The 26,899-nt window shown below is 65.2% G+C and overlaps 5 protein-coding genes across 15 annotated transcripts in view; 1 reads left to right on the top strand and 4 right to left on the bottom strand.

Moving 5' to 3' along the window:
- Window positions 1-8,667, bottom strand: part of DAG1 (dystroglycan 1) — a 52,426-nt gene extending 43,759 nt beyond the window's left edge. The window contains exons 1-2 of one of the 6 annotated variants that reach the window (XM_054838260.1): window positions 8,544-8,642; window positions 802-941 (exon numbers count right to left, since the gene is read on the bottom strand). The gene's annotated coding sequence lies outside the window, so the exon portion shown is untranslated. Of the gene's footprint in view, window positions 1-475; window positions 499-801; window positions 942-5,231; window positions 5,254-7,155; window positions 7,282-8,543 lie in introns of those variants that run through there. The other 5 variants (XM_054838261.1, XM_054838258.1, XM_054838263.1 and 2 more) reach the window with 5 other exon arrangements.
- Window positions 8,668-8,969: 302 nt separating this feature from the next.
- MST1 (macrophage stimulating 1) lies at window positions 8,970-13,525 on the top strand. Of its 2 annotated transcripts, none has more exons than XM_054838162.1 (18): window positions 8,970-9,127; window positions 9,486-9,630; window positions 9,798-9,910; window positions 10,021-10,135; window positions 10,342-10,478; window positions 10,564-10,684; window positions 10,786-10,904; window positions 10,992-11,154; window positions 11,255-11,385; window positions 11,456-11,558; window positions 11,633-11,769; window positions 11,894-11,929; window positions 12,012-12,123; window positions 12,206-12,283; window positions 12,364-12,510; window positions 12,592-12,698; window positions 13,071-13,210; window positions 13,291-13,525. In XM_054838162.1, exons 1-18 carry the CDS (start codon window positions 9,076-9,078, stop codon window positions 13,450-13,452), a joined length of 2,118 nt encoding a protein of 705 aa, XP_054694137.1. In that variant the 5' UTR covers window positions 8,970-9,075; the 3' UTR covers window positions 13,453-13,525. The 2 variants fall into 2 exon arrangements, with proteins under 2 accessions (XP_054694137.1, XP_054694136.1); XM_054838161.1 differs by having other exon boundaries at window positions 10,989-11,154.
- Window positions 13,520-18,386, bottom strand: LOC129211297 (acylamino-acid-releasing enzyme-like). Of its 3 annotated transcripts, XM_054838160.1 has the most exons (22): window positions 18,320-18,386; window positions 18,096-18,204; window positions 17,889-18,015; window positions 17,718-17,799; window positions 17,533-17,608; window positions 17,260-17,402; window positions 16,923-17,060; window positions 16,758-16,849; window positions 16,608-16,648; window positions 16,420-16,541; window positions 16,175-16,235; window positions 15,973-16,067; window positions 15,835-15,886; window positions 15,676-15,764; window positions 15,019-15,160; window positions 14,819-14,896; window positions 14,667-14,747; window positions 14,508-14,596; window positions 14,243-14,433; window positions 14,070-14,172; window positions 13,890-13,996; window positions 13,520-13,806 (listed from the first exon to the last, which is right to left on the bottom strand). In XM_054838160.1, exons 1-22 carry the CDS (start codon window positions 18,347-18,349, stop codon window positions 13,668-13,670), a joined length of 2,187 nt encoding a protein of 728 aa, XP_054694135.1. In that variant the 5' UTR covers window positions 18,350-18,386; the 3' UTR covers window positions 13,520-13,667. The 3 variants fall into 3 exon arrangements, with proteins under 3 accessions (XP_054694135.1, XP_054694133.1, XP_054694134.1); XM_054838158.1 differs by lacking the exon at window positions 17,889-18,015 and having other exon boundaries at window positions 17,260-17,608; XM_054838159.1 differs by lacking the exon at window positions 17,889-18,015 and having other exon boundaries at window positions 15,973-16,046; window positions 17,260-17,608.
- Window positions 18,387-18,635: 249 nt separating this feature from the next.
- Window positions 18,636-23,606, bottom strand: LOC129211296 (acylamino-acid-releasing enzyme-like). Its single transcript, XM_054838157.1, has 22 exons — window positions 23,557-23,606; window positions 22,423-22,552; window positions 22,205-22,331; window positions 22,015-22,108; window positions 21,865-21,940; window positions 21,637-21,797; window positions 21,427-21,564; window positions 21,255-21,346; window positions 21,139-21,179; window positions 20,941-21,062; window positions 20,714-20,774; window positions 20,550-20,647; window positions 20,408-20,459; window positions 20,238-20,326; window positions 20,029-20,167; window positions 19,871-19,954; window positions 19,711-19,791; window positions 19,520-19,608; window positions 19,218-19,408; window positions 19,046-19,148; window positions 18,860-18,966; window positions 18,636-18,787 (listed from the first exon to the last, which is right to left on the bottom strand). Exons 1-22 carry the CDS (start codon window positions 23,566-23,568, stop codon window positions 18,682-18,684), a joined length of 2,193 nt encoding a protein of 730 aa, XP_054694132.1. The 5' UTR covers window positions 23,569-23,606; the 3' UTR covers window positions 18,636-18,681.
- Window positions 23,607-24,127: 521 nt separating this feature from the next.
- Window positions 24,128-26,899, bottom strand: part of BSN (bassoon presynaptic cytomatrix protein) — a 92,929-nt gene continuing 90,157 nt past the window's right edge. For all 3 annotated transcript variants that reach the window (XM_054838152.1, XM_054838156.1, XM_054838155.1), the window contains one exon: window positions 24,128-26,361. The gene's annotated coding sequence lies outside the window, so the exon portion shown is untranslated. The remainder of the gene's footprint in view (window positions 26,362-26,899) is intronic.

Here is a 26,899-nt window from a genome sequence, read left to right as displayed (position 1 = left end):
CAGGGAGTCAGCTTAGCTAGGCTGAATTCCCATATATGACCAGAAAATAGGACCTCAGCACGTGAAGGACTCTTTCCCGAGCTCTCAGCTGGAGCGACCAAGCCACATACTACACCAGCCCAAAAGACACTCACAGGGAAGAGCTCTGCACCCAGCCTTGCTCTCCACCATCTCCCTCATGCTGGTGGTGGCTTGATTTTTCCAGCAGGATCCGAGCCAACTCGTCACAAAATGCAGATAAGTGCGGCCGAGGCACAAAGGGCAGAACTGCCCCTATTTGCAGTACCTTGATTTCATCTTAACTTCAGGAAAAATCAAATCCTAAATCTCACCGCCTCCTCTGTTCTCTGCTTTTCTTTACGGAGCAGGGGAGAAGCTGCCTCAAAGAATCTCCTGAAGCATCTTATCAAGGCAATGGTTTTCAACCAGCATGTGAACAGACTATGAGAAATCCATAAAAGGTGAAAAGGCTTACCTGAAGCCAGCAGGATTAAGTTCGTTATACAAAGTTATGCGCCTCCGGGGGAAGCTTTAGGACTCTGCAATTCTGGGAAGAGAAAAGGGCTGGAGGCTGCGGAGCCAGGCCACGCCAGAGCGAAGCGCACAGCACCAGGATGCAGCACGGAGGTCTGCAGGAAACAGCTTCTTCCTGTGACAGCAGGACAGTACCACGACCTCTCTCCCCAGGGACACCCACTGGCCAGGCACGGTCGACTGCAGGATGGGGCTGAGCTCACAGAACAACATTCAGTTTGCAGATCAAAAGTCACTGAGGCGCCAGCAAGCGATGCACAGCCCTACCTGTCCCAGCAGATCCTGGCTCCGACCCGCCGGGGGAAGCAGGAGGCAGAGGCGAGCAGCAGTTGCACTGTTTCCACTTGACCCACTGACTAGGAAATTGGGGAGCATGGCAGGGCTTTGGTGGAGCAGGACAGAACCTGCTGGCGGGGAGAAGGAAGAGGAGGATTGGGATCCCAGTTTCCAGGAACGAGGGCTGTGCAGTACTATGGTACCAGGATGCTGCTTTGAGGGGAGGGTGGTAACTGAACCACATCACAGGTCTGGAGTACTGCTTCTAGACTCCAGGAGCTCGTCCACCTCTGATCGAGGCTTTTAAGCAAACCTTCTCACACCTAAATTAGCCATGGTAATCATGGAGCACTTCACTCTGCCACGTTCAGCAGACGGAATCACACACAACTTTTATCCCGGCTTATCACCGTTACCACACAGGGGAGCACTGCTGCCTTCTCAATGCTTCAAGTCTACAATCTACAAGTTTACATCTTAGCCAGCAGCAAATGAAGCCCTTTTTCACGTTAGCTTCAATGACAAAGTTTTCAAGAGGCTATAAAGCCCTATTCTTACACTTTTCTTACAAACAGTTTACTGCCATGGGTTCATGGGGTTTTGCGTGCAGTAACCGTTACATGTTGCTTTAGCTTCCTCTGTATGTTTCTGAAGGAGATTTGTATTTATTCTGAGCGATTGTTATTCTCAGAAGATCAAACCTCTTACCTCCCTAAAGGCTGACCCCTGATATTCAAACAAAATTTTATTCTAAGATGTTCCTGAAAGAGCAACGTGCACAAGGCTGCTGACGTTTGGATACGCACGAAGCACTGGCTTCACAAACTCTGCTGGAAGCACAAAATCCCGCACGCAGAGGACACAGCTTCACATTTTGGCCAAACAGCCCACACCTTTATGTCAGATTGCACGAGATCGTTAGTCCAAATCACTTCTGTCTTGCTGCCACCAACAAAAAGACATTAGTGCCCAGCCTGAAAAACACCTGATCTGACCGGCACACTAACTAAAATAACATTTACTGCCCTATTCCTGATGCTTTATTCCACAGGAATCCTGTAAAGGATGCAGGAGAAAGGAAGGATGCTGAAGATTTTGGGAGCAGATGTACAAGGGGGTTTTAAATTTTAGGAAAAATGCTAGAGGAAGATCTCCCTTTGAACCAGCACAGTCCCATCCTCATCCCCAGCCAGTCTTCACCCTGGGTCTGCAGAAAGAGAAGTCTAATTTTTTAGAGAAAAAGACACACAGTTACACTGATTCTGTGTATCTTCCCGGTAGGATCCTGCAAAGTTTAATTCAGAGAAGGTTTTAAAATAAACACCTTTTATTCTCCAATGCTGGCCTCAGGCAGTATCATAAAAATTCCACTGGAAATATTTCCTTTTGGGTGGGAAAGCACCATGCATGGTTCTTCATGCAGGAATGGGCTCTTATAGCAGAGAGCTCTGACACTACAGATGCCAGGACTTAACTAGAAAGTCTAAGGGACACAAATGGGGAATCATTGCAGCCTCAAATATTCTTATCAATACAATCCCAACGTCAAAATCATCATGCCAGATTTTCCACTAGCGTCAAATTCTGTAGACAACTGCCAGACCATCTTATTAGAAGAATCCCTTAACTTTGGGAAAAGCAAAGTACTTACCCTCAGAGAAAGCAGATCTAGAGGGAAGGTCTTTTCCTCAGAGGAAAAAAGCCCCAAAGCATTCAGTAGCAGCTCCTATCTTTTTCTGCCTCCTGGCTCAAAGCGCCTCTCGCTACCCACCCAGAAGTCCACACTGTGTAAGGCTTTCCTGTAGGAATCCCAGCAGCCACAACACAAAGATCTCATCTTCCATTTCGACACCATTATTTCAGCAAGATTTAGAGAAGACGAAACTTTTCCTCGCTGTAGAAGAAACTCTCAGCCACAGACCAGCACTGAAGAGCTGGTTTTAAGAATAAGTTTAGGGGAGAGGTGCAGAAGCCATACTGGAAAAACTCAGCAACTCTTTCTGTTCTGATTAAAGCCGTATCTGAACAGCATCCTGGACTGCTGAATAACCGAGCACTAGAGACAGGGATTGTTTTTGTCTACCACTCGTGGTCCCTCTCCCCTGTAATCGAAAAGCCCCACACAGGAAGAAATCCAGGACCTCATGGGAGCTCTGGGAAGAGACGCGTTTCCCAAAGAGCCTGGAAGAGTCCATTTGGTGACTGACCTTGCACGAGAAAGAGGAAGAAGCCTGTGTGATGAGAAGCAAGCAGTGCCACCCTACAAGGGACCAACAGCATAGACAGCCCCCTACATCGCGATCTGAAGCTGTGACAAGGGCACGAGGCTTTCACATCACTAGTCATAATTCAACACTCAAGTGGAAAACTGCTGGTTCAAACTACCAACCGGCCTCCTCTTACTCAAGCTCATCCAAAATCAATGCCTAGCTCTTGGGACTGATATAAAATGATCAGTATCTGCTACTGGAAAGTCTCATCAAAATTACTGAATGCTAATCCCCACCCTTAAGGAACACACTTCACAGAAGATTAAGCTTTCTGAAGTCTAAATGTACAGTGTAGTTCAAAAAATAGACAAGACCCAGTGTGAATTCATTGCCTGTATGCATTCAGCACTCGTGTGACCTGTAACTATGCTAGAGTAAACTGAAACCTCTCCCGTAATCACTTTTTCAGCCCCTGAGGAGGGAGGGGAGGAATGCCACTCGTCAGGTCCTTACCGAGGAGTATTTGCAAAATCAAGAATCGTGTGAAGAGGTTTCTAAGCCAATTTGTTGGAAAGCTCTGAGAGGCCAGGATCCAAAATATTTCTGAAGCTGCCCACGTAACCCTCTACGAGTTGAGCCCTTCTCAGAAAGCACAGTAGCAAACACACGCCATACCCTTATCTGGGGTTGCGATGATGACAAATGCCATAGCTGAGCACTGCGGTGAGACCACAACACAAGAAAAGGGAAAGAAAGGAGAACTCATCAGTGAAACCTTCATTCAAATCTATCTTTACAGGTCAGATGAAGCTAGGAGCCTGTCTTTCTAAAGAAAAGCCAAACCAAAGCTGAACGCTGTCCACCTGCAGGGCTGGAGCAAGTTCTACTGCTGTTTCCAAGCCCCAGCCTCTGCACGTGAAGGTCTGCCAGAGATAACGTACTTTGAATCCCACCAAGAATTACTCTCCAGGCCTAGAGGATACTCTCAGGACAATGAAACCAGGGGGACAACTCAACCCTGAAGAACAAAATACCCATTATGGCTAAGAGCACCATCTGAAGGGAGAGCTCTGCTGATACCACGGCTCCTCTCCTGACCACTTCGCTAAACCAGTGGCGAAAGGGTCAAGCTCAAAAAAAGAAGAATTCTATGCCAAGTTAGCAGGATCAAGTTCATCAGTGCATCAGCTCAGCACCACAGCTGGCACGTGGGAGGAGGCAAGAGGGCACAGCTGAAAGTAGGGGAAGAGAAGGGCCCTTTTAAGAGCATCAAGCCATGAGGCTAGCTGGGGTGACTGCTTGTCCTGAGCTAACCCACCGCTCTCCAGCACAGGGATGGTGCCCACCTCTCCCTCCTCCTCCACACTGGGCCTTGATTCCTCTCCACCTGCATGGCCAGGGTGCTGACAAGCTCCTTCCATGGACAATTCAGGTTACTAATTTGCAGAAAGTTAACCCGGGGTGGGGGGGAGATCAGCTCAGCAAGACGACTGCAAACACCAGAGCCACAACCACGTGTCATGAGGTCGGACCTCTCCTCTCCAAAAACAGTCAACCTGGCTCCCAGAAACCAGCACTGCTGGGTTGTGGTGACCTTAAGCAGGACACGGCATTTGGGAAAACAGGGTGCATCCCCAGGGCGCCTTATATCACTTACGCCCCCGCTAACAACTCATGCAGAAGCCACCATCAAGCAAGAAGCTCCAGCTTTAATTCAGGCTGTGGTTTCAAGACACATCTACCCATCCAAGCAGGTCACTGCCAAGAGAAGAGGGAGGCCCCCATTGCCTCCTGACACCCCAAACAAAGCCATGCTGCTCACCTCCTCATCGGACACCCGTGAGCAGCAGAACAGCTCACAAACCACATGCAAGAGCCAGGGAGTTTTCCAGAAAGCCAGAGCCTTCTGTTGGTCCCCAGGCGATCGGCTCACAGGCCCGGTAGGCACCTGCGAGAGGAAGGGCGCGGGCCTGCCTGGCCAGAGGACTTGGACCATCTCCTTTGGCCAGTGTTACACCAGATCAGCTCAGATGCTCATGAAAAATGCAACGACAAAGAAAGCAGTAACATCAAATATATACAACCACCTTTCCCACTGGCAAGCTAAAGTTGTATCCCAGAAAAGCTGAACCAGAGACAGTTTAAGCCAATGGATAAGCAGAGAGAGATGCACAGATAGAAAAAAGGCACTAGACTGGGAAGTGCACCTACCCGGTATATTCATGCAGGTTAATATATTAACTTTCCATCCAGCAGCACCTTTGTAGTTTGCTCCAACTTCTTCAGTCTCACAGAACAAGCCCTAAAAGCCCAGGTTCTTTGGGTTGATCTTTTATTTTTCACAGCTTAAACATGGTCACAGTCCTTCACGAATTGGGTTTAAGGTACAGAGCTCTCCAGACTGCACAAACATCCTAAGAACAAATATTTTCAGCATACCAAGGGCTCCGATATGCTAGGTCAATCCAACTGTGTTTATCTGTATTTCACCCAAATCACCACCGAGGTACTGGGAGCTCAAGGAGCGACAGCCTCCCACTGATTCAGCAAGAGACCAGAAGTAACTGGTAGACAGTCTACAAGCACCACAAAGAACGCCAGAGGCATTTATTTACACGACCCGTTTGCCCAAGGAGAATTCAGAGTTTGCATTTTCCTCATTCAAATTAAGCATTACTAGAATTAAATCTTCTGTACTATTTCCTCAGCTAACAAGAGGAAAGACACAAAGCATCCAAAATCATCCCCGCAACGCAACTTTTAAGATAGCTGTCGTGCCGAAATGAGACAGGCTGTTTTACCGCTGTCAGCTGGAGTTCCTCCCCAGGCTGGCACAGCACCCTGGTATCTCTCCAGGACGATCTCTCCCCTTATCTGTCCAAGGGACAGAGAAAAGGCAAGGAGACACCGTTCCTACTGTTGAGCAACAACACTCCTGCCAGGGCAGAACCATCGCACCTTCTCTGCTAGGCTGACAACACGCTGCATCTCACACCTGTGCCGCGGACACTAAAGCATGAAAATTCCCACAGGACCCCACTGCTGTGCCCGCACAGTCCTCTTCTCCATCACAGCTGAGCGGGACCACCGGTCTTTAGTGCAAAGCACCTCTCAGGCTCGTCAGCCGGCACACTCACTCGCACAAGCCAGGACGCAGCAGCGCTCCCTCCGACATTACCCCCTCACTGCCGGAGTACAGCTCTGGCAACAAGAGACAGGCGAGAATTCCTCCAGACCAGCCGTCCATGGAAGACAAGTTACAGGCAGAGCTCTGAGCCAATTCTAACCACACGCTTTACCGCTGAAGCAGGCGAGAGGTCTCTACCTGTCACGCGTCCTCCTTCATTTCTCATAGCAGCCAAGCTCGGTGCACCGGGCAGTGAGAGACCAGAGGAGAAAGAAGTGGATAAGCAGCACTCGAGTTAACATAATTAGTACCAGCCATTTCTAAAATCAGAGAAATGCTCAGGGTTAACAAATCCCATACAAAACCTACCAGTACACAGCGAGGCGCAGAACACCTTTACCGATATCAGCCCCACAGCTTTTGCCAATTCTCCACGCCCAGTATCAACAATTAAGCAGAATTTACTACTTGGTTTACACAATGCTGAAAGAAATGGGTATTTCTAAGCTAGCATGTGCTGTCAACATCTTCTAGTTATTCAAGAATTCGTGCCAGCTCCCAAAGAAGTGAGGGCAAACTCCTGCAGCAAGAAGACGGCACGACCTGGAATCAGCCAGGCTTTGCTGATTGCTCCTCTGAGTAAACAGTGGTGTTCCCAGCACTTCAGCTTGCTCTCAAGCTTCTCCCGTTGGCATACTACCCTATATTTAGGATAGAAGAGCGCAAAGACAAGCATCAGGAAGAATGAATAAGTGGTTTAGGATGCTCGGAATAGCGGCAGAGGCTGTGTGAAGAAACCTATGCTGAATTAGAAAGTCTTAAAGCAAGGAAAAGAATCTGTAAAGCTAAACATGGGAAGAGACAGCATTCCATATAGAAAGTTAAATAACAAATTTTGTTAGGGACAGTATTCCCGAGGCAAGAGATGCTAGCAGTCCGTCATGCAACAGCTGCAGGCAGTGGAGAGATGACCCTGCCTGGAGGGGCCGAGCAAAGATAAGTGAATACCTGGTCTTTTTATACAAAAAGAGGATTTTCGTTTCATCGTGGACAGGTGAGCGATGTCAGTGCCGTTTTCCCAAGCCTACGAGTCCAAAGCTCCAGCACCAAGGGAGACGCAGCGCCTCAGGGAGTGACTGCGAACCCTGCTGCCCACCTCCCACGCCCCCCTGCCTGCACCCTCCCGCCCCCCTGCCTGCACCCTCCCTTCCACGAGTGGCGGAGACCAGGTTAACCTCTAAAACCACACACGAGCAGCTTCCAAACCTGTGGCAAAACTTGCTAAATTCAGGCCTGCCGACTTGACGGGCGCTGGGGACTGGGGTGAGCCGCTCCACAGCCTGTTGCTTCTGAGGAGCCCAGAAGGCCACGAAGAATATTCTGCATTTATATATTTATTAATTTTTTTTGCGCAGCAGAACTATTTACTTACATTTAGTCACCCGCGCCACTGACTAAAGACAAAAGTTTGACTGCGGGTCTGTTACAGCCGGGACAGCCTCTGCTGTTAGCCACGCTCGCAGGGCCGAGCCCCAAGGTCAACCCACGGGGCCCCACGGAGCCCCCTGCGAGACCGGCCTGTCCCGAAGTGGGGCCGAGAGCCGCGGGGCTGCCCTGCCACCCGCGCCCGGGCCTGCGAGGGGAGCGTACCCCGAGGGGCCCTCCCGGTACCTGGGAACCCACCTGCGCTCTCCCGGAGCCGAGCCGGTCCCCGCTGAGCCGGGAGAGCCGCCTGGTTCCCGCACACCCCGGCGGGCCGAGCCCGGGAAGCCCACGGGGGTTCCGGCACACACGGCCGGGATCCACGGCACATCCAGGGACCGGCTGCCGCCACCGCCAGCACCTGGGCCGCTCCCACCGCCCCCGCGGCGAAGCCCCACGCCTCGCCCGGTACAGCCCGAGCCAGCCGAGCCGCTCGGAGCCCCGGGCCGGGCCCGCTCCGCCTCCCGCCCGCCGGCAGGGCCGGCCCCGCCGGGCACCCCTGGGCGCGGCTCGCACCCAGGCCCCAGACGGCCCCCGAGCAGCGGCCCCGGCGGGAAAACAACGAGGAGGAGGAGGAGGAGGGAAGCGCGGCACGACGGCGGCAGCGGCGCCGGACCCCGAAGCCAGCCCGGGCCGCCGCCCGCGCCCGACCCCGGCGGGCCGCGGAGGGCGCGCCGAGGCTGAGGCGGTGCCGAGCCGCCCCCGCCGAACCGCCCCGCTACCCGCGCACCGGGAGGCCCGGGCCCGCCGCGCCTCTGCCCAGGCCGCGCCGCCGTTCCCGGCCCCGGCCCGCCTGGTAGGCCAAGGGCAGGGCGGCCCGGCAGGTGCCGCCACAGCCCCGCGCCGCCGGGCGGAGACCGACCGACCGGCCGGCCCGCCCGCCCGCCCCGGTCCCCGTCCCCGCGGCCCCTCACCGTGCGACGGCCGGGCCCGGAGGCCGCTCCCCGCCGGCTCTCGCCGCCAGCGGCCCCGACGCACCGAGCGGACGGCGCGGCGCGAGCGCGACCCCGCGCGGGCACGTACCTGGGGGAGGGGCGCGGGGCGCCTAGCAACCGGCGGCACGAGCGCGCCGCGGCCAATCGGCGCTCGGAGCCCGCGCCTGTCCCGCCCCCTCCGCCCCGCCCCACCTGGCCGCGCGCGGCCCCGCCTTCCCACCCCCCCCCTCCGCGCCCTGCGGCCGTCCCACGCGGCCCCGCCCTCCCCGTCGCCCCGCCCCGCCGCCACAGCCCCTCCCTTTTGGCCTCGCTCCAAGCCCCGCCCCACGCTGCCCGCCGGCCCCGCCCCCGCGCCCTAAGCCCCGCCCCGCGCCCCGCAGGCCCCGCCCCGCGCCCCACGTGCGGCCCCGCCGCGGGGTGACCCCGGCCGCGCTGGCCCCGGGCCCGCGGGCAAATATTTGCTTGGGGCCGGCCCGGCGCTCCAGCAGCCCGGGGACGCGGGGCATCCGCCATGCAGCCCGTGCTGGGCGTCCTGCTCACCCTGGCCGCGGCCCTTGGCTCAGGTAGGGCCCCGGCCTGGCCGCCGTGGGGCTGCCGTGGGGCTGCCATGGGTCTGCCGTGGGGCTGGAGGGCGTGGGGCAGCGCGGGGCCTAAACAGGCCTAGGGGCCAGGCCGGGAGCCTGCAGGCCGCTGCCCTGTTACGTGGCAGAGGGGGGTAGCGGGAGCCAGGGGGCTGCAGCGGGTGCCAGGGACCCTCCTGCCCCACAGGACATGGATCCCACTGCTCCGTGGGGCGGGGGTCCCGCTGCTCTGGGGGATGGGGGTCCCGCTGCTCCGTGGGGCAGGGGTCCCACACTCCTCAGGGCCCGGGTGTCCGTGCTCTGCCCCCACGGCACGCTGAGCTCCTGCCGCATTCCCCAGGCCACCGCTCACCCCTCAATGACTTCCAGCGCCTGCGAGCCACCGAGCTGCTGGCAGAGCCCACGGACCCACGGCTGCCGCCGCCGCCGGAGCGGGGCTCTGCAGAGCAGTGTGCGCAGCGCTGCGCCGCCAGCCTGGCTTGCCGGTGAGCGGGAGGTGGTGCCGCCACGGGGCAGGTGGGAGTGCAGGGGGCCACGACACCGGGGTCACTCCGTGCGCTGTGATGCTGGGTGCCCCTGCGTGTGCCCCCCCAGGGTCCCGTGGGTCCTGGCGCCACAGGGTGTCGCACCAGACTCCCGCTGTACCTCCCAGGGCTTTCCACCATGACCGGCAGAGCCAGCTGTGCCAGCCGCTGCCCTGGACCCAGCACTCGCCCCGCGTCCAGCTGCAGAAGAACATCCACTATGACCTGTACCAGAAGAAAGGTGGGCTGGTGCCACGGGTGGCACAGGGCTGGGCGCAGGCCACCCGGCACAGGACACCCCCCGCCCGCGTGTCCTGGCTCGGCTCTGACGTGGTGCCCGGCTCTGCCCAGACTACCTGCGGGACTGCATCGTGGCCGACGGCACCAGCTACCGTGGCACGCGGGCCACAACGGAGAAGGGTCTGCGCTGCCAGCACTGGCAAGCCACGACACCCCACGACCACAGGTGCCCCCGTGTCCCTGGCTGCCCCGTGGCACCCGCTGGTGGCCCTGGGCAGCGTGGGGCAACAGGGAATGGGCTGGGGCCAGCGTGGGGGCAGTGGGGACAGCAAGGGGCAATGGCACTGCCCAGGGGTGGTGCAGCACTGTGGCTGCGCCCACCCTGAGGCGAGGGGCTCCCAGGAGCCCTCCTACCCACCCTGTTGCCGGCAGGTTCCTGCCATCCCCCCGCAACGGGCTGGAGGAGAATTACTGCCGAAACCCCGACCGGGACAAGCGGGGCCCGTGGTGTTACACCGTTGACCCCAACATCCGGCACCAGAGCTGCGGCATCAAGAAGTGTGAGGATGGTGAGTGCCGTGGCCCGGGGTGCCCTGTCCTGTGTTGTGTCCCCCCCCCCGCCACTGCTTGCTGAGCCCCCCTGGGTGTCGGCAGCCATCTGCATGACCTGCAACGGGGAGGAGTACCGCGGTGCCGTGGACCACACCGAGTCGGGGACGGAGTGCCAGCGCTGGGACCTGCAGCACCCGCACAAGCACCCCTACCACCCCGACAAGTACCAGCCCCTGGCCCCAGGCAGCGTGCAGTCACCCCGGCCATGCCAGGTGCCGGGGCAGCGGTGCAACCCTCAACTGCCGCTCCCCGTCTCCGGCCCAGGTACCCCGACAAGGGGCTGGACGACAACTACTGCCGCAACCCCGACAGCTCCGAGCGGCCCTGGTGCTACACCACCGACCCTGAGCGGGAGCGCGAGTACTGCCGCATCCGCCTCTGCAGTAAGTCCCCGCCGGTGTCACCGCACAACTGGGACCGGGGGTCCCGCATGCCACCCTAACCCTGCCCTTCTCTGGCCACGCAAGCAGAGAAACGCCCGCGGCCCCTCAACATCACCACCGGCTGCTTCAGGGGCAAGGGTGAAGGCTACCGGGGCCGGGTGAACGTCACCGTGTCGGGGATCCCCTGCCAGCGCTGGGATGCCCAGACCCCCCACCAGCACCACTTTGTGCCCGAAAAGTACCCGTGCAAGTAAGGGGGCAGGGGGGATGTCCCCAGGGAGGACAGCGGTGGGCAGCACCCACGGGTGCGGGCTGGGGGAAGGGGGGCACCCACGCAGCCCCTCCGCCAGGGACCTGCAGGAGAACTACTGCCGCAACCCCGATGGCTCGGAGGCACCGTGGTGCTTCACCGCCCGCCCCACCATCCGCATCGCCTTCTGCTTCCACATCCGCCGCTGCCCCGATGAGCTGGGCACCCAAGGTGAGCCTCCCCCGGGCACCTGCCCCCGGGGTGCCTGCCGGGGGTGCCAGCCCTCCCTGCCCGTCCCCAGAGTGCTACCACGGCCACGGCGAGCACTACCGCGGCCACGTCAGCAAGACGCGCAAGGGCATCACCTGCCAGCCGTGGGCTGCCCAGACGCCCCACGTGCCCCAGTGAGTGTGTGAGGGAGCGTGCCGGGGGGCAGCGTGCGGGGACGGGGATGGTGAGGGTGACTTCATCCTGGCAGCATCTCGCCCATCACCCACCCTGAGGCACACCTGGAGAAGAACTACTGCCGCAACCCCGATAACGACAGCCACGGTCCCTGGTGCTACACCATGGACCCCCGCACTCCCTTCGACTACTGCGCCATCAAGCCCTGCTGTGAGCCCCTACCCACGCCCTGCAGACCCGGGGGGGGGTCCCCAGCCACCGCCTGGGGTGGTTTTGGTCCCCCCCAGGGTGGCTGGGTCCCGCCCCGATGCCACCCTCTGCTTTCTCTCCACAGCTGGCAACACGGTGCCCTCCATCCTGGAGAACATAGGTGGGATCCCGCGGGTGCCGGGTGGGTGCCGCGGGGCGGGTGCTGCCGGCACAAACCCGACTGACGCCCACCCTGCCCGCAGACGCGGTGGCGTTTGAGCAGTGCGGCCGACGGGATGAGAGGCTGCAGTGGAAAGGGCGCATCGTCGGCGGCCAGCCCGGCAACTCGCCCTGGACCGTCAGCATCCGCAACCGGTGAGCGGGCATCCCACCTGCACCACCACGCGGCCAGCATCCCCCCCACCCCGGGAGCTCACCCCTGTCCCCGTCCCCGCAGGGCCGGTGTGCACTTCTGCGGGGGGTCCCTGGTGAAGGAGCAGTGGGTGATCAGCACGCGCCAGTGCTTCTCCTCCTGGTAAGGCCGGGGCCGGGGTGTGGGGGGCCGGGCCGTGGGGAGTCGGGACCCCCCCGTGCCCTCACGTCCCCGTCCTGCAGTGACGCCGACCTGGCGGGCTACGAGGTGCAGCTGGGGACGCTCTTCAAGGACCCCGGCCCCGGGGACCCCGACCAGCAGACCATCCCCATCGTGCGGATCTTCTGCGGCCCCTCCGAGTCCCAGCTGGTGATGCTGAAGCTGGCGAGGTGAGCGGCCGTGCCCCAGCTCCTGCTGTGCCCCGCTGCTGGCCGGGCTGGCACCACGTCCCACCTCCCCTCTCGCCCCAGGCCGGCTGCTCTGAACAGGCGCGTGGCCCTGATCTGCCTGCCGCCCGAGCGCTACGTCGTGCCCGCGGGCACCGTCTGTGAGATCGCCGGCTGGGGGGAAACCAGAGGTACCCACCGCAGGCAGCCCCTGCCAGGCTGTCCCCTGCGACGGCATCCCCTGCCTGCACCACTGCCCTGCAATGGCATCCCCCTGCCCGCAGCGTCCCCGGGTCCCTGGCATCTCCCTGCTCACAGCATCCCCCTGCCCACGGCATCCCCCCACCCGTGACATCCCCCTGCCCACGGCATCCCCCTGCCCCTAGCACTCCCCAGCGACAGCGTTCCCCTGCCCACAACTTCCCCTGCCCACGGTACCCCCTGTGAGGGCACCTGGCATGCTGTGTGCCCCCACCCACGGCACCCGACCACCCACGGCACCCCCTGCCACGGCAGCCCCCTGCCCGTGCACCCGCTGCCCCCCCCGTGCTCGCTGCCCACAGGCACGGCAGACGGCAGCGTGCTGAACGTGGCGCGGCTGCCCGTGCTGGCCCACGGCGAGTGCAACATGGCGCTGCGCGGGCGCCTGAAGGAGAGCGAGCTGTGCACTGCCCCGCTGCGTGCCGGCGTGGGGGCCTGTGAGGTGAGCCAGGCCGCGGACCGCTGCCTCGGGGAGCCCGCGGGCACCGGCACCACAGTGACGCCACTCTCCGGGTGCCACAGGGAGATTATGGGGGGCCGCTGGCCTGCCTCACCGCCGACTGCTGGGTGCTGGAGGGGGTGATCATCCCCTCCCGCGTCTGCGCTCGCACCGACCAGCCCGCCCTCTTCATCCGCGTCTCCCTCTACGTCGACTGGATCCACAAGGTGATGAAGATGGGCTGAGCCGGCTCAGCCCCAGCTCGGCACAGCCGCCACCGCGCAATAAAGGCCCGGCCACGGGGGTGGGCGCTGCACAGGGTCTCGCACGTTTATTCAGCGCCAAACCCCAACCCGCATCCCACCCGGCTCCGCTCGCTCCATCCTCCTCGGGTCCTGGTGCGGTCCCCAGGGCCGGCGGTCACCCCGGGGCTGGCACAGCCGCAGGGCCACCGTGGGCGCTAGGGTCTGTGCCCTTCCGTCCTGTCCCGCGGGGGCTGCCCCAGGTGCCGGAGGAGCCAGCGGGCGCAGTTCCTGAAGACGTCGGCCTCCATCTCCACGCCGGCCAGTGTGTGGCCGCCCTCCGGGTACCACAGCAGCCTGCGGGCGGCATGGGATGGGGGGTGCTCAGCCGGCTCCCTGGGGCTCCCTCCCCCCCTCCCGTGCCCCTGCACCCCACTCACCGCACAGGCACCCCCCTGGCCCGCAGCACCCGGTACAGCTCCAGTGCCTGCGTGGGGCTGACGCGACGGTCCCGGGCACCCACGCACAGCAGCACCGGCGTCCGTACCTGTGGCACAGCTGGCGGTGGGTGCCTGACGCCCTGCACGTGGCACCCCGCACCCATCCTGCCCCTGCCTTACCTGGGCTGCCTGGGCGATGGGCGAGCGCAGCAGCATGGTGGCCACCTCCTCGGCGCGGGGCACCCGCTCGAAGGAGTAGGGCAGCCCCAGGGAGGTGTAGCGCCTGCGGCATGGAGGTGCTGGTGGGTGCCACAGGGAGGTGGCACGGCACGGGGCAGGGGGGTGGCACTCACCAGTCAGGGATGTCGGAGGTGCCCAGCAGCGCGGGCAGGTTGGAGACGGGGCTGCGCAGGGCGCAGGCTCGGTAGCGCTCAGGCTCGCGGGCGAGGAGGTGGAGGGCGATGAAGGCTCCGTGGGAGCCAGCCAGCAGGGCCAGGCGGCGCGGGTCCAGGGGCTCGCTGCGCAGCGCCTGCTCCGCCGCCAGCTGCGCCCGTGGGGCGCCCACCATCAGCAGACCCCAGCACCCTCCCCGGCTACCCCCAGCCCAGCGCCCCTCACCTGGGTGTCTGCCACGTCCTGCTCACCCACGCGGGACAGCAGGGAGCTGATGCCGGCCTGGCCGAAGCCCAGGGAGCCGCGGTAGTTCACTGGGAAGACGGGAGCCGTGGGTGCCGCGTCTCCAGCGAGACACAGGGGCCGCGCGTCCCCAGCACTCACCCAGGAGCACAGCGAGGCCCAGCCGGCACAGCGCGGCCATGCTTGGGCGCCAGCGGGCGTCAAAGACGGCGTGGGGGCCACCTGGGGCCAGTGGGGATGTCACCTGGGCTGCCACCAGCACTGCCAAGGCGTCCCGCCATCCCCTCACTCACCGTGGGGGCACACGACGAGGGGGTGCGGTGCCATGCCATCCGGCGGGCTCAGCAGCAGGGCCTCGAAAGCCTGGGTGCCTGTGCCAGGGAAGGGGTCCCGCTCTGCACCCACCACCCCGGCACCCAGCCCACCTCCCACTCCCGAGGGTCCCCGGCACCCAGGCAGCACCCAGGTGTGGCGGGGGCCCCCGGGCGCTCACCGTGCGCAGTGGGGCTCTGCCCACTGCAGGGTGGCCGGACCGTCAGGGTCTTCCAGGTGACACCGGGCACTGTTGGGGCATCCTCCACCAGCACCCAGCAGAGGGGCAGCTCCTGGCCCGCCGGCGGCAGCACCGCCACCACCTGGGGACGGGCACTGGGTGGCACTGGGGCACCCCCGACCCAGGGCAGCCGGCCCTGCCGGGCTGTAATCGGCCCCAGTGCGCCTGCAGTCCCAGTGCTCTGTGGTGCCGTTCTGCACTGTGCTGTGCCACGCTGTGCCATGCATGACTGTGCTGTGCCGTGCTGTCCTTGGCTGTGCGACGCTGTACCTGGCCCTGGCACGCTGTGCCGAACTCTGCTGGTCCTTGCCACGCTGTGCCGTGCAATGCCGTCCTGTAGCCGGCTGTGCCTCGCCACGCTGTGCTTTACTATGCCATGGCAAAGCTGTGCCATGCCCTGCCAAGGCTGTGCCGTGCAATACCACGCGGGATCTGGCCGTGCTGTGCAATACCATGCCAGGCTGTGCCGTGCCGGGCTGTGTCATGCCATGCCACACTGTGCCATACCACACTTTGCCATGCCACGCTGTGCCGTGCCTGGCTGCACACTGCCGTGCCGTGTCACGCTGTGCCGCGCGATGCCGGGGCTCTGCTCACCAGGCTGGGGGGGTGGTGTGGGGCCGAGCAGGTGGCCACCAGCAGGTCCCACTGGAGGGTGAGCAGCTCCCAGGACCCTTTGGATGACCCTGAGGACAGAGAGCATGCCACTGCTCACAGATGTCACCGGGGCACCATGGGTGCCCCAGCGCCACGTACCTGCTGTCAGGTTGGTGACGGTGGCCGCCTCCGTGTCCACGAGCAGCAGGTCCTGCGAGGGGGCAGAGCGCAGGCAGCCACGTCACCACAGGGTGCAGGGGCCACGTCCCTGACCCCCTCACCCCCCCCGAAGCTCACCGTGCGGCTCCGCTGCGGGGTGCCCAGCACGGCTCGACGGCTGTCGGCCGCCCAACACCGCGGTGGCAGCACCTCTGCGTAGATCCCGGCGAAGGCTGCGAGTGGGGCCGAGCGCTAGCGACCTGGGGCCATGGGCACCCTGCACTGGGGGGGGTCCCAGCCACCCGGCAGCGCCCAGCCCTGCCCACTGTGCCACACTCACCTTCTGTGGGCTCCTGCACCACGTCGAGCACCGTCACCGTCTGCCTTGTCTGCCAGGTGAGCTGAGGAGAGCCGGCGGTCAGGGATTGGCCCCTGCTGGGGAAACTGGGGCAGAGGGGCTTGGGGACCGAGCCCACCCCCCGCCCCAGCCGGGCACTGCGAGAGGCTGTGACACCCCGGGCTGGGTACCACACTGGCAGCACAGGGTGGCATAGCCGCACCCGGCGCCCGCGGGGCCCCGCTCACCATGCACAGGCGCAGGCATTGCCGGTGCGGCCCCCCCAGACCCCCCTCCAGGTAGAGCAGGCGCCGGCCGTCGGGGCTCAGCCGAGGGGAGAAGGCAGCACCGTGCTCGGCCGACAGCAGCTCTGCAGGCGACAGGGGGTCAGCACCCCGGGGACCCCCAGGGAACCCCCTGCGGCCCCCGTGCTCACCGCAGCACCCGCTGGCCAGGTCCAAGTGGAAAATCCCCGACCTGGGGAGGAGGCACGGGTCAGTCCGGAGCCCCGCGGCCACGCCAACCCCCACCGTGCCAGCACGGCGCGGGCATCCCGGCACGACACTGGATGCTGGGGGGGACCCACCTCCTGTTGGAGCAGGCGGTCAGCCCCAGGCGGAAGGGCTCATGCCACCAGCCCACGAACACCACGCCGCGGTCATCCGGGGACCACAGGGCCTGTGCGACAGTCGGGCTCATCCCACGGCCCCAGGCTGGCCCCCCCGAGGCTCTCCCTGCACCCCGTCCTGACCTGGCCAGGAGAGAGGTGCTCCGGGACGCCCTCCAGCACCGAGATGCTGCTGCCCTCCAGGTCCAGGGCGCAGAGGACGGGCACGCTGCGGGTGCTCAGCGCCTCCCCCCAGTCCTCGCGGTACACGAACTGCTCGCCCTGCGGCACAGCCCCACAGCCAGTGGCCCCAGACACGGGGCTCCGTGCATGGCACGTTTGTGGGGCGTACGGCACGCTCATGGGGTGCACGGCACGCTCATGGGGCACGTGGCGTGATTACAGCAAGCGTGGCACGCTGACGGTGTGCACAGCACGCTTATGGGACACACAGCACACTCATGGGGTACGCGGCACCCACCTCCTCATCCTCATCCTCCTCCACCGGCATGGCTGCTCCCGGCACATCCCAGGGGCAGGGGGGCCGTGGTTTGGGCCGGCTCTTCTCGGCGACGTAGAGCAGCCGCGTCTCCGAGTGGGACCAGGCCAGACAGGCGAAGGGCCCTGGCACGGTACAAGGGTGCCGAAGCCCAGCCTGGCGCAGGCACAGCTGGGCACCGGGCAGGCACTGCGGCCGCTGCCGGTGCCACCCTCGCCTGTGTTGCAGGCAGGGGACGTGGGGTAGGGGCCGTACCCTCCACGTAGACCTCCCCGTGCTTCCCCAGCGCCGTGAGGTCCACACTGTGGCTGCGCCCGCCGCTGCCCCACACCTGTGGGGATGGGGGTCAGCACCAGCACACCACGGCCACTGCCCCGCGCTGGCACTCCAGCCACCCCGGTGAGCCCCGAGGCTGCCGTGACCGGAGCAGCCGGCGTTACCTCCAGCAGCTCGTGGCCCCGCCGCGGGCAGCGGCTGAGCACGGCGCGGTGCTGCCCCGTGGGCGAGTCCTGGCTGAGGAGCCTGCGGGTGGGAGGGAGGACGGCTGCGGTGGGCGGCACGCCGCGGGCACCGGCCACGCTGCCCCATCCTGCAGCCTATCCGTGCCGTACTGGTTGTGGATCTCGGTGCTGAGCGCTGCCTGGCTGACAGCGAGGCCGCCATCGCCAGTGCGGCGCAGGCTGTAGTGGCGGCTGAAGCGCAGGAGCTGGCGGCGTGGGAGGTCAGGCCGGCTGCACTCTGTGGGAGGCGGCCGTCAGCGCCTGCCCGCACCGGACCCGCGGGCCAAGAGCACCGGGGCGGCTGAGCCTGCGACTCACCGGTGTAGAGCAGGAAGGTCTGTCCCCCCACGGCGGCGCAAAGGGCAGCGCGGGTGACGGCAGGGAACCGTCTCAGCTCCCGGTAGCAGGCGGCAGGGCTGCCGGCCGCCTGGGTGGGGGGAGAGGCACGCTGGTGGGGGGTGAGCTCACCCCTCTGCCCACGCCTGCCCCCCGAAACGGGGCTGTGTCTGTCCGTGCAGCCCCCCCCGGCCTCCCCTGCCCACCTCCGTGCTCCGGTCCGTTCCTGAGGCCATGGGGCCTTGCTCCGCCGCGCTGGGCCGCCGGTGCCTGCTGCTCGGCAGCGAGGCAGGCTGCCAAGGCGTGCGCAAGGGGCCTGGCCGGCGCCAGCTCCCCGGCTGCCCCACGCTGCCTGCCGCGCCGGGGCCGTTGGGCGGGTTTCACCCTCTGCCGCGGCACACCACGTCCCCGGCAGCGCACACGCCGACCCGCGTGGGAGAAGGATCTGGTGGCCACGAGCCCCTGGGGCACTGGGAGTGGAGGTGACACCGGCACTGGCACCACCATTGAAGACACCAGTGGTGCTGAGCTACGCTGTTTATTGGGGGGTGGTAGCGGCGGGGGGCTGTTAGCACCGCAGGTGCTTGAGCAGCCACAGCGCCATGTTCATGAAGCCGTCGGCTTCGGCCTCGACGCCGGCCAGCGCGTGGTTGTTCCCCGGGTACCAGAGCAGCCTGGAGGGGAGAGAGAGGGGGGGTCAGTGCCCTGCCCGCACCCCCCACCTGGGCACCCAGCACCCCACTCACCGCGTGGGGACCCCCCGGGCCTTGAGGGCACGGTAATACTCCAGCCCCTGCTTGGGGGGCACACGTCGGTCGTCCTCCCCCAGCATCAGCAGCACGGGCGCACGTACCTGCAGGAGCGGCGCAGCGTCAGTGCCGGCACTGCCGGTGGGGACGGGGACAGGGATGGGGACAGGGACGGGGACGTACCTGGTCGACATAGCGCATGGGCGACTTGCACAGCATCTCCGTCCACTGGGCTGGGTCCGGCAGGATGTCGGGCGCGTAGGGAAGCCCCGTCTCCGTCAGGCACCTGCGGGCGAGAGGGACGGGGGCACATGTGGGGCCGGGGCGGCGGGGGGCCGGGGGCGGTGGTACTCACCAGTCGGGGATGTCGGTGGTGGCCACCATGGAGGCGATGTTCACCACGGGGTTGCGGACCACACAGGCGTGGTAGGTGTCAGGGAACTGGCCGAGGAGGTGGCACGCCAGGAAGCCCCCGTGCGAGCCACCCACCAGGGCCACCCGGCCGGTGTCCAGCGGCTCCTCCTGCAGCACCCGCTCCACACAGAGCTGCCACCACGGGGGACACCCGCTGAGGCAGGAAGCCCCGCTTTACCTCCTTGGGGGCACCCGCGGGAGCACGGGGTGCCCTGGGGTCAGGACCGTGTGCCAGGGCCGTACCTGCACATCACGCACGTCCTGTGTGCCCACGTTGCCCGGCAGGGAGACCACGCTGTCCTGGCCGAAGCCCAGCGAGCCGCGGTAATTCACTGTGGGGGAGGAGAAGCCTCAGAGCCCTTCGTCCCCCCGCCCCAGCCCCACCGTGGGTGCTGTGCCACCCAGCAGTGCCCGGGCCTCCCGGCATCACTCACCCAGCAGCACGGCGAAGCCCATGCGGCAGAGCGCCGCTGGGTACAGCATCCACCCGGCCGTGAAGACAGAGTGGGGACCCCCTGCGAAAGGCAAAGGCAAAGGGGTTGTGATGCTGCCCGGCTGGGGCAGGGGCACGGTGGGGTGGGGGCAAGCTCTTACCGTGGGGCATCACGACCAAGGGGGGCTTCTGGGCGGCAGGGCCCTCGCTTGGGCGCAGCAGGATGGCATCGAAGTCCAGGCCCCCTGCGGAGGCGGGGTGGGGGGATCAGAGCTCGGCGGGGGCGGTGGAGTCCAGCCCAGCCCCCCTGGGCACTTACTGTACTGGGGGTGCTCCTGCTCCGGTGGGGGCTGCAGGGTGCGGATGCCCCAGCTGATGCCGGGCACGGGGGGTGCATCCTGCAGGCAGACCCACCGCGCCTGCGCCTCCTGGCCGGCGCTGGGCAGGACAGCCACTTTCTGTGCAGGGAGAAGGGTCAGTGCCAGCACCGAGGGGCTGGGGGTGCTGGGGAGGGGGGCGTCACCTTACCAGCATGGGGGGACAGCTAGGGGTGGAGAACCTGGCCACCAAGAGGTCCCGGTCGATGGTGAGGACAGACCAGGTTCCTTGGGGGGCATCTGGGGAGGAGGGGGGGGTCAGAACTTGCAGGCATGACACCTTCCCCAGCCCCGGCACGGCCCTGCCAGCGTGCCACTCACCGGCCGTCAGCGAGGTCGTGGAGCCTGTCACCGTGTCCACCACGAACACGTCCTAGGGGCAGGAGGGCAGAGTCCGGCAGAGCCCTGACCCGTCACGGCCCCCCCGCGTGCCCCCCTGCCGTCCCAGCACAGCAGCCCTCACCTGCTGGCTGCGCTGGGCCGTATCCAGCACGAGCCTGCGGCTGTCGGCCGCCCAGCACAGCCCCGGCAGAGTGCCGCAGTAGATGCCCGGGAAGGTGCCTGTAACGAGTGGTGGTGCTCAGCATCCCTCCGTGCGCCCCACGCCGCCCCCAGGGCAGTACTCACCCCACGTCTGCCGTGGCACGGCCTCCAGCACCGTGCTGGTGTGCTTCGTGTACCAGTCGTACTGTGGGAAGCGTGGGGTGGGATGAGTTTTGCAGGGTGTCAGCCCGCCTGCCCCCGCTGCATCCCAGGGAGGGGGCACCACCACCCTCTCGCCAGCCCTTGCCCTGGCACGGGCGCCCCGCCACCACCCACAGCATCACGCTGGCATCCCCCCCGGCGCTGCTTACCATGCGGAGGCGGCTGCACTGCTGATGGGGGCCCAGGGCATCGTTCTCCAAGTAGACAATGCGGCAGCGGTCGGGGCTGAGCCGTGGGGACCACACGGCCCTGGTGTCCTCGGAGAGCAGCTCTGCACGGGCACGAGGGGATGGTGAGGGGCTGCGGGGAGCCGGGGCGCCGGCAGGGTTGGGGCGCACGCTGCTCACCGCATCTCCCGCCTGTCAGGTCCACGTAGAAGAGCGCTGACCTGCCAGCAGAGACAGGGTGTCACCGTGGGGCCGGGGGTCCCGGCTGTGCGGTGCGGTGCCCCGTGGGGACTCACCGGCGGTTGGTGCAGTGCCGCAGCCCCAGGCGGAAGGGCTCGTGCCACCAGCCCACGAACACCACGCCAGTGTCGCCGGGGGACCAGAAAGCCTGCAGGGAGAGGGGGGGCTCAGATCACTGCTGCCCCCCAAACCTCCCTTCTCTGGTTCCCCAGGGTACCCTGTCCTGACCTGGCCGGGAGAGAGGTGCTCCGGGACGCCCTCCAGCACCGAGATGCTGCTGCCCTCGATGTCCAGGGCGCAGAGGACGGGCACGCTGCGGGTGCTCAGTGCCTCCCCCCAGTCCTCGTGGTACACGAACTGCTCGCCCTGCAGCACAGCCTCGTCAGCCCCACCGCCGCCCCGACAGCCCCCGCCTGCCCCAGAGTGGGGGGACCCCACCTTGAGGGGCGCATCCTTCTCAGGGCGCCCTGCGTCCTCGTCGGAGGTGCCCAGTTCGGGGGCTTTGCTCTGGAAGAAGGACTCGGCCTTGGGACGCTTCTTCTCCGCCACGTAGAGCAGGTGGGTCTCCGAGTGCGACCAGGCCAGGCAGCCAAACTGGTCTGCAGGGGTGGGTCAGGCACGTCCCCCCAGGACCCCCACGTCCCCCAGCATCCCCCAGCCCCTCACCATCGTCGTAGACGCTGCCGTGTTTATCCAGCGCCGTCAGGTCGATGCTCTTCACCTTGCGGTTCTGATCCCAGACCTGGGGGCAGAGATGTCGGGGTGGCCCCGAGCCCCAGCGTGTATCTGCCCCCACTCCCCCGGCCCCCTCCTCACCTCCAGGAACTGCTTCTCCTTCTCCTTCTCCTTGCCAGGGACCTTGCGCAGGACGGCCTTCAGCGCCCCGCTGGGGGACTCCCGGCTCAGCAGCCTGCGGGCGGGCGGGCACCTGTCAGCCCCTGCCATCCGCACCCCAAGGGGACGCCGGCGGGGGGGACGGGACGGGACAGGACAGGACGGGACTCACTCGTCCTTGATCTCGGAGCAGGTGCCGGCGGGCCCTGAGTAGACGACGGAAGCCCCATCGTGGAAGATCAGGTACTGGCGGCAGAACTTGACGTTCTCGGCCCGTGCCAGGTCCCGCTGCGACCACTCTGCAAGGAGCGGGGTGAGGACACCCACCGCGTCCCTGCCGGGCAGGCAGAGACCCCCCCAGCCACCCCCGGGGCCACCCCGTCCCCGTACCAGTGTAGAGGCTGCAGTACTTGCCCCCGTACTGGGTGGTGACGTCGGGGCCGAGGCAGGCGGTGCTGAGCCCCGGGTGCCGGCTGAGCTCCCGGTACAGCTCCGCAATCTCCTCTGGGCTCGACAGCACCTGCGGGACCCGCGGGGGTGGCTGGGGGGGGCGTGGGGCCGTACCGGGGTGCGGGGCAAGAACCGGGGAGCAGCGGGACACGGGGGGCAGTTACTGGGGCACCAGGGTACGTGGGGGGGGATTGGGGGGAACTGGGGGCAGCTACCGGGGTGCTGGGGGCAGAGCCTGGGGGTGCGGTGCTGGGCGGTTACTGGGGTACAGGGGGCACAAGGAGAGTACTGGGGGGCAGGTACTGGGGTACGGGGGGCACGAGGGCACGGGGCAGCTACGGGGTAACGGGGCAGTACCGGGGTGCAGGGCCAGAGCAGCTACCGGGGTACCAGGGGGTACGAGGGTACAGGGGCAGCTACTGGGGGGTTAGGGAGGTATGGGGGCAGTTACTGGGGTACAGGGGCAGTTACTGGGGTACGGGGGGGTTAGGGAGGTATGGGGGCAGTTACCGGGGTACAGGGGCAGTTATTGGGGTACGGGGGGGTTAGGGAGGTATGGGGGCAGTTACCGGGGTACAGGGGCAGTTATTGGGGTACGGGGGGGTTAGGGAGGTATGGGGGCAGTTACCGGGGTACAGGGGCAGTTATTGGGGTACGGGGGGGTTAGGGAGGTATGGGGGCAGTTACCGGGGTACAGGGGCAGTTATTGGGGTATGGGGGAGGTGAGGGGGGTGCAGGGGCAGCTACCGGGGTATGGGGGGGTTAGGAGGGTACGGGGGCAGTTACCGGGGTACCAGGAGCACTGCCTGAGGGTGCGGGGCCGGGGCAGTTACCGGGGTGCATGGCGGGTCGGGAAGGTGTCGGGGACAGCTGCTGGGATATGGGGGGGCAGGGCCGGGGCAGCTGCCGGAGCACCGGGCAGGCGGGTGCCGGGGCTCACCGGGGAGGGGGGGGGGGGGGGTCGGGGGGGGCCCGGAACGGAGCTCGGGGGGTTGCAATGGCGGGGCGGGCTCGCGGGGCGGGGCGGGCTCCCGGGGCACTGACGTCACGGCACCCCCCCCCCCAACCCCTCACCGGCGGCTCCATGTCGTGGCGGCGGGACGGGGCGGGGCCAGCGCCGGCACTTCCGGGGTGGAGGGGCGGGGCCGGCGGCCTGCGGCACCTCCCATTGGCTGCGGCGCTCGGGCCTCCGCCCGCGTTGCGGCGCCCCCCGGTGGGCACGGGCTGCGTCGCTGCCGGAGGCCTCGAGGTTCGGGTCCGCGCTTCGCCCCGGCCGGGCCCCCCCTGCCCTCCGCTCTCCCGGCGGCCGCTCCAGCCCAGAGACACCGGTTCATCCGCGGGCCCCGTTTGAAGCCGCAGCCAGGGGCCTCGGGGCGGCCGCGCAGCCTCAGGGCACCCGGAGCGGTTTCCCTGGCAGGCGGCAGCAGCACAGGGGCTCTGTGCACAGACCGGGGGGATCGGGCCCTTGGGGAACCGCCCCCCCCCCCAGCCCAGCAGCCCCGGGCGTGAGCCGCAGATCCCACCGGTGCTCGGTGCCGACCATGCCCCCGGGGCTCCCGGCCCAGCCGCCCCTCCATGCCGGGGGTGCAGGCCCCCCCGCCCCCCCTTGCCGCAGGCAGGAATCGGGGCCAGTCGGTGGTTTGTGTCAAGTCCTTTTTATTCTGTTCCCACAGAAACACCTGGTGAGGGGGCAGCTTCTGGGAGGGAGTCACGACACAGCGGCGGGGTCGGTACGGCACGGTACGGCACGGTACGGCACGGTACAGGGTCACTACGGGTGGCACAGAGCACAGCAGACACGCACACCGTCACAATGTTCAGAGGGAGCGCACCCGGCATCGCACTTACCGCTGGAAACGGCGCCCGGCCGCGCTCGGCCCCTCGTCCTCGCACCCTCCGTCCCCCTGCCCCGGCCACCAGACTGCCACAATTAGGGCTGGGGGTCCGGCCCGGCAGGGTGGGCTTACGGGCCCCCGGTCCCGGCAGGTGCGGAGGCGAGGTGGCAGATGTGGTCGGGCGACGAGACGGGCCCCCACGGGGGTCTCGGTCCCGCGTACGGTTTACACACTGTACAAGTATTTACAGCGCGAGGAGCAGCGGGGGCCGGGGGCCCGGAGGAGGCACCCTCCCTTGGGCCATGCACTTGGCATCGGCAGGGAGAGGCGGCGGGTGGGCGCAGGGCCGGGGTTCTCCTCCACGGGACCGCCGTGCCCCCCCCGTCCCACAGCTGCTGGCCTCTCCCCCAGTCTCGGGCACAGGCAGACCCCCCCCCCCGCGAGGGACCTGCCACGGAGCGTGGGCTTCCCGCGGCGACCGGGTCCTCCATAACAAGTGCATAAATCTGCTAAGAGCTTTCAGTACAGCGATGGACTGATGGAAAAGAAAAAAAAAAAAGAAAAAGTCCAGGCAAAAACCAGCAAGCACTGAAAGGCGGGTGGAACCGTGCAGAGAAGTAGCAAGCCATGCTCTACGACGGGACAGACGGTCAGGGGCGCTAGGGCTGCCCTTTGGCAAAGTGGCCCTCCGTGGGTCGAACATGCCACGAATTCATACGCACGGGTGGTCGTTAAAGAGTAGTTATCGGGTCGCTCGGCGGCACGCTTTGCGATGAAACCCTTAGGCGCGACATTGAACTGATTAGCTATTCACAGGTCTTGTTCTGGAGTCGTGTTATTTCGTTGCATAGAACATCAGGCGGGTGAGCGGGTGGCTGCCGCCCGCCGCGGGGGGCACCGGGAGCGGGGTGCCGCCGGCGTGGGGAGGCGGCGGGGCGCGGGCGGCACGCGCGGCTGTACGCCGGCGAGCCCCCTCTTCGGGCTGCCTCCCCCCTCCGGGGAACCCCCTTCCTGGCGGGGCGAGCGGGCTTTGGCCACCGCGCCGGCCGTCCCCGCGTCCCCGCGAAATGGCTTGAGAAGGACTTGGATTGCACAGTAAGAGGAAGGATACTGCCGGAGGCAAAGCTCTCCTGATCTTGTTCCACGGGATTTGTGCTCTTTTGTAGCCTCCTGCACTCTATTGCTTCTACAGACGACAGCCCCGTGTGCTAACTCATCGCACAAAGCAAAGAGGGAAGAGGATTTGGTATAAAGTTTAAAAAAACCAAAACAAAACCAAACCCAGAACCAAAATAAAATGAACCCAGAGAAACTGAGAAAAAAAGACCCCCCCCCGACGACGCCCCGTGCCCCCCCCCCCCCCCGGTGCGGATGAGGTATACACAGAAATCAAAGTGGGATGATTAAGGCTGTTCTTGAAAGAAAAGGGGTGCCCGGCGGCAGGCGCGCTGGCTGCGTGGCGAGGGCGAGCGCGGCCCTTTCAATGCTTCCAATGGCTTTGGGGCAGCGCCGCGTGTCGGGATGCGCACCCAGCCGGCGGCCGCCTCGGCAAAGGCCGGTCATGCCGCCTGTCAGAGTCCTATGGCCTCGTATTTCGGTAGTGAAACAGTGTTAGGTCCTAGCTGACGCGCTCCGGGGGCTCCCTGGCGGGGCCAGGAGCGGGCCGCAGTGCAGGGGGCGCGGGGACGGCCCCGGCGGGGTGGACGGGGTTGGGAAGGAGGAGCAGCGCCCGCGGCGCCCAGCCCTCGGCTCGCGGCGGGGAAAAACCTATGAAGAGGCCAGAGCTGGGGTTCGGAGGGAGCAACTCTGCGTATAATCTTGAGAAAGGGCCGCGGCCCACCTATGGGGCCTGACCCGACGGTCAGGATCAGGCCCGTCCCCTCGGGGCAGCCGTGGGGGGGCGGAGGGTGCGTCTGCCCGCCTGGTGCCGGGGCTTGCCACGTGCCGCACCGGAGCTGCTCGCCAGGCATGGCGGGGGCGTCCGCCAGGCCCCCGTTCGGCCGCCGTTTGGTCCAGCATCCAGGGATCGCCCTGCTTTCAAAAGCTTGCGAGAGACAGAGAGAGAGAGAGGCGTTAGCCCGAGCGGCACCGTCCCTGCGGAGAGGACCCCGCCGAGCGGCAGCACCGGCCCGCACGAACGGGCGGCGGTGAGCCAAGAGGCGCTGCCGGTGGAGCAGCTGCTGCCGCCCCCGCGCTGGACAGGCTCCCGGACCAGAGCTTGGGCCGCCCAAACCTTCCCCGCAAACCCGGGGTCTGCACCAGCATCCACACGGCATCGGCCCGCGCGACGCTGCCGAGACCCCGGAAGGAGGCCAAGCCCCCACGCCTTGGCTTGCGGCCGGTGCTCGGGGATGAGGATGGGGATGAGGATGGGGACAAGTGGCCCAGCGCGAAGGGAACGGGGCTGCACCGTGTCCTTCTCACCCTGGGGGCTGGGAGCGTGGCAGGGCAGGGCTCAGCAGGTGCCGGGGGGGACAGCGGTGCCGTGGGAACCCCGGGGATGGCAGGGCAGAGGGGACCGGTGCGATGGAGGGGACCAGTGCGATGGAGGGGACCGGTGCGCGGCTGTGCTCCGGACACTC

The sequence above is a fragment of the Grus americana genome, chromosome 11 (assembly GCF_028858705.1).
Source record: "Grus americana isolate bGruAme1 chromosome 11, bGruAme1.mat, whole genome shotgun sequence".
In the NCBI taxonomy this organism is placed as follows: domain Eukaryota; kingdom Metazoa; phylum Chordata; class Aves; order Gruiformes; family Gruidae; genus Grus; species Grus americana.
The sequence above is the reverse complement of the archived record's forward strand: the minus strand, read 5'-3'. Positions and strand labels throughout refer to the sequence as shown.

Bases quoted from the DNA above. Each gene is read 5' to 3' on its own strand.
- LOC129211296 (XM_054838157.1), bottom strand. The intron at 19,609-19,710 runs GTGAGTGATGCC...CCTCCCCCACAG, and splicing joins GGGCTTCGCCGTGCTGCTGG to TGAATTACCGCGGCTCGCTG. The intron at 19,149-19,217 runs GTGAGTACCACC...TCTCGCCCGCAG, and splicing joins ACCACCGACATCCCCGACTG to GTGCCTGACGGAGACGGGGC.
- LOC129211297 (XM_054838158.1), bottom strand. From the start codon at position 18,349: ATGGCCTCAGGAACGGACCGGAGCACGGAG. The intron at 17,800-18,095 runs GTGAGTCGCAGG...TCCCACCCGCAG, and splicing joins GACCTTCCTGCTCTACACCG to GCTCCTCAGCCAGGACTCGC. The intron at 15,161-15,675 runs GTGAGCAGAGCC...GCCCGTCCCCAG, and splicing joins CACACCACCCCCCCAGCCTG to GTGGTGGCGGTGCTGCCGCC.
- MST1 (XM_054838161.1), top strand. From the start codon at position 9,076: ATGCAGCCCGTGCTGGGCGTCCTGCTCACCCTGGCCGCGGCCCTTGGC. The intron at 11,770-11,893 runs GTGAGCCCCTAC...TTCTCTCCACAG, and splicing joins CTGCGCCATCAAGCCCTGCT to CTGGCAACACGGTGCCCTCC. The intron at 11,930-12,011 runs GTGGGATCCCGC...CCCTGCCCGCAG, and splicing joins CTCCATCCTGGAGAACATAG to ACGCGGTGGCGTTTGAGCAG.